The sequence below is a fragment of the Olea europaea genome, chromosome 7 (assembly GCF_002742605.1).
Source record: "Olea europaea var. sylvestris chromosome 7, O_europaea_v1, whole genome shotgun sequence".
Lineage (NCBI taxonomy): Eukaryota > Viridiplantae > Streptophyta > Magnoliopsida > Lamiales > Oleaceae > Olea > Olea europaea.
In genome coordinates, this window is record NC_036243.1 from 16,319,386 (window position 1) to 16,331,522 (window position 12,137).

General features: G+C 33.8%; 1 protein-coding gene across 2 annotated transcripts; it reads left to right on the forward strand.

Moving 5' to 3' along the window:
* The first annotated feature begins 1,032 nt into the window (after positions 1-1,032).
* LOC111397161 (translation machinery-associated protein 22-like) lies at positions 1,033-11,735 on the forward strand. 2 transcript variants are annotated; one of them, XM_023023920.1, is made up of 7 exons: positions 1,033-1,238; positions 1,327-1,389; positions 1,857-1,921; positions 9,808-9,889; positions 9,998-10,065; positions 10,155-10,238; positions 11,402-11,735. In XM_023023920.1, exons 1-7 carry the CDS (start codon positions 1,091-1,093, stop codon positions 11,456-11,458), a joined length of 567 nt encoding a protein of 188 aa, XP_022879688.1. In that variant the 5' UTR covers positions 1,033-1,090; the 3' UTR covers positions 11,459-11,735. The 2 variants fall into 2 exon arrangements, with proteins under 2 accessions (XP_022879688.1, XP_022879689.1); XM_023023921.1 differs by having other exon boundaries at positions 1,860-1,921.
* Positions 11,736-12,137: the final 402 nt, after the last annotated feature.

Below are 12,137 nucleotides of genomic sequence, written 5' to 3' on the forward strand. Positions count from 1 at the left end.
GCCCCGATTCAAAGTTTATCTATGAAGCTTTGAGTTTTGGCCAGCATGGATATGAAGTGTTCCCAAGGGATTCATAACTTCCATTTCCTATAGGAATAGTTGAATTCGGACAACTTGGCACCTCTTATACTAGATCTATCGAAGTTGTAATGTTTTCATCCATGCTTCGTTTTTTTTTTTGGATTGTCATATTATTGTAATTTCTTAGTTTGTATATTCGGGCATGTTTGAAATAATTGTATTCGAAATTTTGATCAATACAATTTATTTATCTGATTTACAAAAAATGAAAGGTGGAAAGAATAATCTCTTCTTTTTATCCCATATTTCTGTCTCACTTTATCCGACCCAAACATTTGATATTTTGATTCTAAGGGCATCTCCAACCACAACACCATTGCACTATTTTTTGGTGCAAAATTGCTCCAACTCAACATCAAACTTTACACCATTTTGGTGAAAAATGGTGCAAAGTGTGGTGCAAAGTGTAAAATATCTATTTTGCCCTTATTTAATATTTTTCAAATAAATTTGTTGAGAGTATTTATTTAATTTGTGCTATATATTTTTTAATATAATAAATTATTATTATTTTTTATTAATACTAATATTATTTTTGTTTAAAATAAATTTTAAATGTAAGACATAATAATTAATTAATTAATTAAAAGACTAAAATAATTTAAAATACATCAAAAACTATTATTTATTAAAATTAACACGAAATATATTAAATAGTAATTTATGTTCTATGTTTATTAATTGTTTTATGTTTTTTATATTTGTTAATGAATTTAATTTTTTCCGTAATTTAACGTAATTATTTATTTAATAATTTATATATTTATGAAATAATTAAATAAATAATATTTCAAATAAGTAGATTATAAAGAATAAAAAAGGGAAGAAAATGGTTAAATATTATTTATTTGGTGTAATTTTTGACGTAATAGTTGGATATGAATTTTAGTTTGATGCAAGATTTGATGTAAAATTTGGTGTAAAACAGTGTAAAATTGGAGATGGCCTAAGCTCCTCATAACCGCCCACGAACATAGATACAGAGCGAGTGCGAGTAAGTTCATAGCTAATGGCGGAGAAGCCCCAGCCTGTTCGAGTTTTATACTGCGGAGAGTGCGGATTACCCGCGGAGTACTGCGAGTTTGGGCCTGATTTCGAGAAGTGCAAACCATGGTTGATCCAGAACGTACCGGATCTCTACCCGGATCTTCTAAAAGGTAACTCCCCAAACCCTAATCCCGTCAAGGCGCTTTTGATTCCGTCACTCTGAATTTGATATTCTATTTATTGTTGTTTGATTTTCAGAGGCTGATGTGAAAGACGCTGATAAAGTATCTGATCAGCTTCAGTCCACCTCAATCTCTGGCGGTAATATATGCATATCTAAACACACACACGAATACGCACACATGTATGTAGAATACATTCTTTTGCCGTTTTATATATTCTTTTTTCTATATGCTGTGTTTTCATTATTAAATTTGTCCTGATTGCTAATGTATGAGAGTGAAAGAATTTAGAGTTGAATAGTATAATAGATCAAAAAATGTAGTTCTTTGTTAATCTCTTGTTATGTTTGCGTGCGAAAAATTTGCTCCTGGAATGAACTGAATTACAGAAGTGCAACTTCATTAGATTTTTAATCTTGTTGTGCTATGCTTGCATTTGATATCATTAATCGGGGTAGTTGGATTCTCTGACCAATCATTTATGTTTTGAATATCGATTAGCATTATATACTCTTATTTCACCTTTGGGATTCTGTCTAATTTTTGCTTCTATTTCAATGTTATAACTCAAATGATAATCTTGGTTTATTTCTCCATTTTTTGCAGCAGGTTCGTCTAAACCTAAGCAGGAAGAAGTAAAACGTCTTCCTGGTGGAAAGATTAAAAAGAAGGTGATTGTTGAGACTCTGTTTTTATACCCTTAAACTTATATGGAACTATCTCCTTTGTGGAAATTCAGTTATGTCAAGTAATTTTATTGCTTGTTGCCATAATATTACAGAAACTGATGCAACTTACTAACATAGGGTTAGAAACACTTGTGATCGTTGAACTTTTAACAAAAGTGCAAAAGGTATTACTTGGCAAAAGGAATGCTTGTTAGAATGATATGTTGGACAGCCACTAGCTACAAGTACAGAAGTGCATTCTCAAATTTAGAAGCTCGAATGCAATTTTATGACTTTAAGTAATGGGCAAGTTAAAATTAGATCGGCTCGCATCTGGGTTGGTAAATTAGGGTACTGCTGTGAAGATGGTTAGGGTGAATTTATTTCATATTTATGCCTTACGCAGAAATTGGTTTCTTATCTATCCCCTAGTCTTCACCTTTTTAATCCTCAAACTTCTCATGCAAGCAGCCATATTGCTGGTTCCCTGCTGTAGGTGTGCTTCCTGTAGTAGATTTTTGGTTCCATGAAGATCTTAGATCCTGACTTCCCCTTTTCTTTATTTTCCTTGCAAAAATAATAAAGATTGCCCCTTGTTTATTATTTGTTGTCTCTTTTTCTTTTTTGCTACAACTCCACCCTTTCACCCCATTTTTTTGTCAACAGGAAAATTATATGCCCTCAATTGAAACAAAAAGATATTTTTCTTAACGGTGCTTCTGATAAGAGATTACAATAGGGTTATTTTGATGTGTCAAAATAATTTGCTTTTGTTAAATCATCCACCTACACCATGGTTTTAAACAATCCAATTAAGGCCCAACTCAGAGCGAGCAAAAAATGCCTCAAAGGTGTTAATGTGAGGTAATTTTTGGAGGCATACGCCTCACAGTCCTGCCTCAGGGCTTGTGTGATGTGCTCTATTCAATTCTTTGAGACTTATTTACTTTCCCTAGGTGTGAGCTCACAGAACATAGAAATTCTAACTGGTTGATTTTTGGGAATAGCCCACTGCCCCCTTTGTGGCCGTTCCAACTAAAATAATATATATATTTTTTGGTTATATTATAAATTTTTCTTTTTGTTTGTTTGTACTTTTTAAATTGTTCTATTGTAAACTTTGAAGATTATTTATGATTTATTTTGAGCTTATTTTGAATTTTAATATTTTGACCTTTTTTTTGGGTTTACGGTGAGGCTATGCCTTGAAATGCATCAAGGCTTATGTCTCGCCTCATAAAGGGAAAAACCTCAGTACCTGGTTATGACGTTTTCAAGAAATCTAGATTCAAAACTTTGATTCACATTTGTGTATAAAAAGACGTGAAAATCCACACCCACAGTTGAAATATCTTGAAAAATATCGATGGTATATCTAATACTAATTTTTTGTTGACCCTAAACCATTTCACATTTTCTTTCTTCAAATTCACAATCACTAAACATGATTTTATTAAATAAAATTTTCTTGTGGCATGACGAGACATTCATTGCTGCAGCTTATTTTATGCTCCACGTAAGCATTTCTGTTAGTTTATTACACAGGGTTGGATGGAGTGTTTAAATTGAAACAAAACAATATTTTAGTGATCAGTTGGAACAAAAGAAAGTTGGGTGACTAAGTTGAAATTTCGCTGTGTATTTTTAACCTGTAAAGATGTTGGCCTAAATTTTGTGTAAGATTTGATGCTTTCGAGTAGTAGAAGATTGATACATAGTGAACTGATTCAATAGTATTAGAAAGTCAGTTCTCTTTCTTTCTTTCACTATACCTTAAAAGACGATTCATTTCTCGTTAATTATACGATATTATGTTATGATTAATACTTAATTGAGCCAAGGTAATATGATCACACTTTGATTTAGAGGGGTTTACCAATATATGAATGTAATGTGAATAAACCGTGAACATGAATAACCTACAAACAAACCAACATGATTCAATCTTTTTTGAAATGTAAAAGTAATTATTCCTTGCTCCTCGTATAGTAATTATTGTGGTATAGCTCATCTCATGGGCCGTAGCATCTAAAAAAAATTTGTATTATTAATACATTTGAATGTTTGATAATGAGTTTTATATGTTGAATATTAAGAGCATAATTTGGATTCTTTCTTTCCCTACCCCTTGACTTCCATCTATTATCTTTTCATATATGCTTGGTTTCTTTCCCTTTCGTATAATTTGTTTCTATACTATATTATTGTTCAAAACTAGGATCACATTTTTTCCCCCATACAATTAGAATTATAGAAGTTAAACAAATCCTGTGATGCTTAGACTCTTAGAAATGGCCCGAGTACTCGCGTTGATACAACACGACACAGGTTTGGGTACGGGTACGAGTACTTCAATCGGACATGGCATTTTATACAGGGGTTTATGTCTTCTAGCTGTTACACAATTTTCGTGATTTTAGTCAAATGAGATTGTTTTCATTGCTACTAATGTTTTTCTTCCTGTTAACCTAAGGTTGATAAAAAAAAAAAATTATTAATGAAATTTGGACTCTTTTTTGCCATGTTCCTGTACCCCACATTTTAGAAAATAAAAGAATCCGACACTTAGATACATAAAAAATCTGTATTCAGGAATGGATGTAATAAAAATTAAATATAGGTTGCATTATTGTGTTGAAATTTCTGATCTAGGAAATGAGCTAAAAGTTATGCTCATTGGGTGAAGTTCCCTGTTCCACCCCTCACCATCTCCTGCCAACCAGAAAGAAAAAAAGATTTTTGACGAATATTTGTGCTATTCTACCAATTGTCATCGTCTATGATGCTCGGACTTGGGTATTTATCTAAGTATCGAATCTTTTATTTTTTAAAATTTAAAATACGGGGACATGCCGAAAAGGAGTTCAAATTTTAGACACGGATACGTTGGTACGTCTTTCAAATTTCAATTTTTTACTAACTCTAGATGTCATTTTCAGTAGAACAAAATCAATTGTTCACAAAGAAGGAAATGAGTATTGAATGAGGGGTAAAGAAGAATGAAATGGAATTTTGGTGTTTAGCTTTCAATTGCGGGAATTTAATTACTAAGCCCTTGTTTGAGCCACATTGTTTTCTTTAGAATACATTTTTGAATAGTGTATTGATGGAAAATGTGTGTCAAAAAATAAAGAAAAGTTTTGGATTTGCGTGTAATATTATTTTATTGAAAAATGTGGTTGAAATGATGTTAAATCACTGTTTAAGAATGTATTTTTTTTTTAAAATGTGGCTCAAATATGGCCTAAATGTTATATATAATAAAAAATGAGAGATTTAATTGTAATTTGGACTTAGTTGAGTACTAAGTAGAATTATATGGAATCTATTTTCATTTTATACAAACAAAGCCCTGAACCGCCGATACAGAGAGGGAAAGAAGTAAAAAAGAAAAAAAGGGAAAGAAAAAAGAAATAAGAAAAAGAAGAAAAGCGGCAATGTTGGATTTATAGAGAGCAAAAACAAGAAAAAAGAAAAAGAAAGAAGCAAAAACGGTGCCTTGTTCGGTTGAAACTTGGAGGATGCAACGCATATTCCGTACCCATTTCTTGTCATGTCGACATGGGTATTCTTGACCATTTCGAAGAGTCTGAGCATCACAGGCATCGTTACAACTTTGATGTGATTAATTGATTGGAATGGAATACCTTATTTGATTTAGCTTCGCTTGTTCTAGTCAATAACTTTTAATTTTTCAATTACTTTTTTTACTACAACCTTTTCTCTATCTTGATTTCTTTATTCAAAATTTTTTTTCATCGAAGTTTAAAATTTAGAGGCTAGAAATTCATAGTTGTAGAAATCCTGAATCAATTATGGGATGATTGTAATATTAGTGTATGGTACAATTAGAGTTAAGTTAGAAAATATCTTTTTATTCTTAAGTTAGAATATTACTTTTCCTTTTCTTCACCATTGTATTATATCAATATTGTAGTATAGTGCTGTAAGAATAACAATTGAGAATAAAAATATCTTGGCTCATGGTATTAGAGATAGGGTAAATCCAAACTCAACTATCAATGGTGGAAAACATCGCCAACAGCTCAGCCACCACTGAATTAGGAACCAACGAGACTGAAACCATCCCCACCATGAATTCAATTGGAATTGATAATTTCTCCTTTCAACTCACGATGGAGAAGCTTAATGAATTAAATTACAGAGTGGGCTCAATCAATTAAGTGAGTAGTCGACGGACGACGGGAAAGGGAAAATTGGTTACCTTATCGGCGACATGAAGAAGCTCGTGGATGCAAAACTCCAACAAAAATGGAAATCGGAGAATTTCGTGATGACAATTTTATAGATAGAAGATCCCAAACCTCCGTCATTGGATCTTGCTCAAAGGCTAGACTAACTAAGTGCTAAAAGGACCGGTCTGAAAGCTCAAGATCCAATTAATGGCTTTTCAACTCGATGAAGTAGTCAATTGGCAAAATTTCTTTTCATGGCAACCACGAAAGACATATGGGACGCTGTTCAAGAGATATACTTGGACGCGGAAGATTCGTCCCAAATCTTTGAAATTAAAACAAAACTATATTCGAAGCAAGGAGAAAGGGATGTTATAGAATACTACATGGAGATGATTACTCTCTGTCAAGAACTGGACGTCAGTGTTTCTAAGAAAATGGAATAATCCACCAAAGCTCATGTGTAGATATTCGAAAAAATGGATACCTATTTGAGGTAACTCGTGCCCTGATGTTCACTTCAAATGTAAATAAAATCTTCTAGGGTGATGTCATTTTAACATCAGTGTACCTCATAAATTGAATGCCTTGTTGCACTCTCAATTTCGAAACTCCCCTCCAAAAATTCAAGAAATTCTTCCCTAACTCTTCTCTCACCTCAAACCTACCTCTAAATGTGTTTAGATATATAGCTGTTGTCCACATACATCATAGAAATAAGCTCAAACCCCTTGCTATTCATTGGATAATCATTTATATAAAAAAGTATTTGTTAGCCTTGATGTCACTTTTTTTGAAAACAGGCCCTACATCAAAAAATTCTCTCTCCAGGGGGAAAACTTAAGTGAAGAACGATTTTTGGAAATCTCACTTAATCCCCTGAATCTATTCTAAACACGGAACTTACAACTCCATGTCTTAACATGCCATCTACAGAAGGTAACTTAAACTTAGGGGGAGAGCAGAAAGAGTAACATGACAGAGGTAATACTTTATGTAAGAAAGCCAAAATCAAAGTACAAGGAAAAACTTACACTCGAAGCACCAAGAGAGTCGGAACCGGTGATAGCTCCAGACCTTCATGAGCTTTCTCCCAAATCATTCTACATTGATCTACCTATTGCTTTTAGGAAACAAACTTGATCATGCACTCTTCATTATATTTCAAACTTTGTTGCTTATAAGGTTCTATCTTCAAGATTTCGAACTTTTGTCTCTAATCTTGATTGCCAAAAATTCCAAGAAATATTCAAGGAGTCTTGGAAATTGCCAAATGTAGAAAAGCAGTAATAGATGAAATGAAAGCTTTGGAAACAAATGAAACTTAGGATATGATGGAGCTACCAAAAGGAAAGAAACCAGTTGGATGCAAATGGATGTTTAATGTGAAATGTAAAGTAGGCTGAACAATAGAACGGTATGAAGTCCGTTTGCTTGAAAGGGGATATACTCAAACCTAAGGCATAGATTACAAGGAAATATTCACATCGGTTGCAAAACTTAATACAATTCGGGTTCTCCTATCTCTAGTAGTAAACTTGGATTGGTCACTCCAACAACTTGATATTAAGAACGTATTCCTAAATGGGAGTCTACATGATGCTACCACTTGGATTCTCTACGAAAAATGAAGAAAATAAAGTATGCAAATTGAAAAAAGCTACCCTCACTCACCTATGGCATGGTTTGACAAATTTACAAACTTTTTGAAAAAACCAGGGATACCAACAATGGTAGTTAATTTACACTATATTTTTTAAATTATTTGAAAATGGGTAAAAAACCATTCTGATCATATATGTTGACGACATAATCGTCACTGGAGATAGTACAGTCGAGATAGACTAAAAAGGGTGACAATCATAGAATTTGAAGTAAAAGACTTGGGATAAATGCGATATTTCTAGGAATAGAAATATCCAGATCGAAGAAGGATATCAGTGTTTCGCAACAAAAATATGCTCTGGACTTCCTAACTGAAATTGGTATGTTTGGCTGTAAACCAAGTGACACTCTTATGGATATTGGAAGAAAAGCAGAGAACATCAGAGAATCCTTTGAAAAGGACACATATCAGCTCTTAGTTGGGAAACTAATCTACTTATCACACATTAGATGTGACATTGCATTCGCATAAGTGTGATAAGCTAATACATGCATTCTCCAAAAGAAGCTCATCTAGAAACAGCATACAGGATTATGAGATATCTTAAAGGCTCGACTGGGAAAGGACTACTGTTCAAGAAAAGTGAAAAAAAGGGAGATTGAAATATTCCTAATGTTGACTCGGCAGGAGCAATAGAAGATAGGAGATCAACCACTAGCTATTGTACGTTTGTATGGAAAAACTTGGTAATTTGGAGGAGTAAAAAAAGAATATAGTAGCCAAAAGCAGTGCAGAAGTTGATTTTAGAGTAGCTGCTCAGAATATGTGAAGGATTATGGCTAAAGATTCTCTTGGAAGAACTATAAATTACAACGAAACTTTCAATTAAACTCCATTGCGATAACAAAGCAAATATCAACATCTTACTCAACCTAGTTCAACATGATAAGACCAAACATTTAGAGGTGGATAGACATTTTGTCCAAGAGAAGGTTGAAAATGGAACTATCTGCTCGATCTACTTCCCTACCAAAGAACAGACTGCAGATGTATTCACCAAAGGGCTACATTTCATCTACAAGTTGGATATGATCAATATTTATGATCCAACTTGAAGGGGAGCTTAATCAATTATAGGATGATTGTAATATCGGTAGATGGTATAATTAGAGTTAAGAAATATCTTTTCATTCTTAAGTTAGAATATTGCTTTTCCTTTTCTTCACCATTATATTATATTATATATCGTTATATAGTGCTGTAAGAATAATCAATTGGGAACAAAAATAATTTCTCACCAGTGTCTTCAATAGTTTATGAAAAAGTTGCACTCGAAACAAAGATTTGATGTTATTTATTTTGATTTATGAGTTTTAACTTTTGATAAGCTTCCAGAGACCTTTGCCGGCTTGTGCCTTTACTCCGGGCCTTGAAATGAACCAAATGTGAAAGCTTCTAGATGGTGGTGTTTTCAGTTGATCTTGATTATTAGGGGGCTGTCCCACCGTGCATTGAAGGTAGCATGTCAAAATTAGTATATTTAAGCGTCACGTAGATGATACTCCTTGCTGGTCTGTGCCTTTTTTGAGCTATTGAAACGTGTTAAGACCCAATAGGAAAGCTTCTGGATGGTGGTGTTTTGAGTTGATCTTGAGTATTAGGGGCCTGCAAGCATTGCATTGAAGGTAGAACAGTCAAGTTGGTATATTCAAGTGTTGCATGGAAAAATCAATCCCTAGACGATGAGTTCATGTAAACTGCTTCCTGAAGGTTAGTGTCCCAGTAGCTGCCCATCGTTGTGGTAAAAGCACCACAATTAGGGTTTGCCTTTACTGCAGGGACATGAAGAGTATGGATCAGCTACTGAGCTTGTAGGTCCCAAAAAGACAGCAACATGCTTTTACCTAAGTGGGGGTAATAAAGCACAGTTCTTGTTAAAATGTTAGCTGTTACTCGGCATTCTATTATAATTCAGATGGTGATATATGAACGTGTTTAGCATTTCTGTGATAATATTATGTTTTCAATAGCAGACCCATATGCACAATACTTGGTAGCACTAAAAAATATTTTGAATTGTATTGCAGGAGAAGCAGGAAGTTATTATTGAAAAGATGACTCGAAACAAGCGGAAATGTATCACCACTGTCAAAGGCCTAGAGCTTTTCGGTGAGAAATATATTGCATCTGATTATGAATTTCATATATTATGTTTCTGATGTAACCTTCTAATCCCAAATGTCAGCATGACTAGGTTTTCTTATGTTTCAACTTCAGGGGTTAAACTGAGCGATGCATCAAAGAAGCTAGGCAAGAAGTTTGCTACTGGAGCTTCTGTCACTAAGGTGTGCTGTGTTGCTGGATTAGAACTTTACACTCTTAATTGCCTGATTTTGTATTTAAATTTTCCTTTCTACTGGATGATTCCTGCCAGGGTCCAACTGAGAAGGAGCAAATTGATGTTCAAGGAGACATATCATATGACATTGTGGAGTTTATTACAGACACATGGCCTGATGTGATCTCAATTCTTCTTCTCTTTTAATTTTTGTCAAATGTTCCCTTTACTTTTTGTTTGCCTTACATTCTTCTAATTAAACAGTGATCACATAGCAGAAGTTAGGCTATTTCTTTACTACTTAAGCTGATAATAGAGTAAAAATATTGTAGGGGACGAATCATTCATGGATTTTATGTGCAACAAATGCTAATTAACACGCACAAACATATGCTCTGTCCATTCCTTTTTCGCCATCCAGCATATTTTTATTGCTGCAGTGCTATTGTTGAAAGCTAAACTGGCTTCTTGTAATCAATCTATAGTTCTAGCTTATTTTGCCAAAAAAAAGATCAGTTTGACTAATCAACACTTTTTAAGTTGGGGGAGGAGCGGAGGGAGGTATGGAGCACTAACGGGAAATGCTAAATGATCTTATCTAGGACAATAATTATATGAGTCCACCTTCAGTGTGGACCTAGAATGCCAACAGTTATTGATGACGTGGCATGCATTTCTGTATGTCCCACATGATTTTACTAGAGCTGTGATTTATTTGTATGTTTGTTTGTGAGTACTGGTGTTTATCTATGGGTATGCATTTTGTACATAGGTGTGCATTTTTTTCTCTATTCACATATTGTATGATAAATCTAAGTGAACACATTGATGAAGCTTAAAGTACGTTGTCCTGCTATTTCATGACCATTAGTATTCCAAGGAATTAGCCATGTCAAAGTCAGAATTTTTCCTGTTACTTCCTGTCGTCTTCTTCTACATTGATACTTTAGTTATAGATGATTTGGGACTACAACCTGGCTTCAATATGCATGCCAATGTTTGTCGCTTAGAATGTTTATTAGAATTTTTCTCTGGCGGTTTAAATCCCATAATATTGACTGAGAACCAAACTCCCTGGAGATGGTCATTATCCTGTGTTAATTTGTCGGGTTTTAATGCTAGACTGTTTTTAAGTCTATTAATGCATTTGAAGTGGTATTGAAACTGGTGTGAAGCACATGGACTATAAGACCTAAATATGTTTCAGTTGCATTTTTTCTTACGTATTTATATTTATAGGGCCAAGGCTTTAGTTCAAAATCCCGACTCGTGTTTTTTTTTTTTTTTTGGATTTATTCCAGTTGTGGAATGATCTAAGGTCTAATTCTTTTCTGGGTTCTTAGGTTCCGGAGGCTGCAATTTTCTTTATTGAGGATGGGAAAAAGGTTCCGGCTGCGTAAATGCCAACTGACCCTTGAGGCCTGAATTTCACCGAAAGAAAGATCTCAAATCGAAGGTCTTACGATTCCAAAGTTTAAGAACGACTTTTTAATGCCCATTTAGATTAATATTTTAACACTCATAGTCATGGTATATGTACCAAATTTTTATATGGTCTCACAATTCAGATGTGTTGAAATTAATGAATTGGTTTGTACAGTGGCCACAATGCTCTTTGTTTATGCATTTTGACATGATGCGGAGATCAAAGTTTCAGCTTTGATGGTTTCGTTTTTATTTTTATTTTTGCTTTACCAGTCTACAGGAATATGATAATTTTTTTCTATAAAATAATATTTACACGTAACTACAAAAATTTTCCTTGTTTTTTCACTACACATTTTTCAAAAAATATCATTTCAAAATACATTCTCTCTCAAATTCTATGTTGATTTACAACAGCCTTGTCGAACGGAAAATTTCCAAAGCTTACTTTTCTGGGTTCCTTCAGAATTTTTTTTTACTTCCGAATTCTGATAAAGTTATAAGGGTGGTGTTTGGGAATTCTGATTTTATTATTATTTGAGTTAGATTGCATGGCTTGCGAAGGAGGCTAATGGGGACTTTAGAAACAATTGTTAAGGGTCTCCAACCAGTTGATGGAGGAGGTAGTTTGATCAGCGGGCATGCTGAGTTTTG

Excerpts from the sequence above, each read along its gene's own strand:
- LOC111397161 (XM_023023920.1), top strand. The coding sequence starts at position 1,091 with ATGGCGGAGAAGCCCCAGCCTGTTCGAGTTTTATACTGCGGAGAGTGC. Across the intron at positions 1,390-1,856 it reads GTCCACCTCAATCTCTGGCG|CAGGTTCGTCTAAACCTAAG; the intron begins GTAATATATGCA and ends CATTTTTTGCAG. Across the intron at positions 10,239-11,401 it reads TTACAGACACATGGCCTGAT|GTTCCGGAGGCTGCAATTTT; the intron begins GTGATCTCAATT and ends CTGGGTTCTTAG.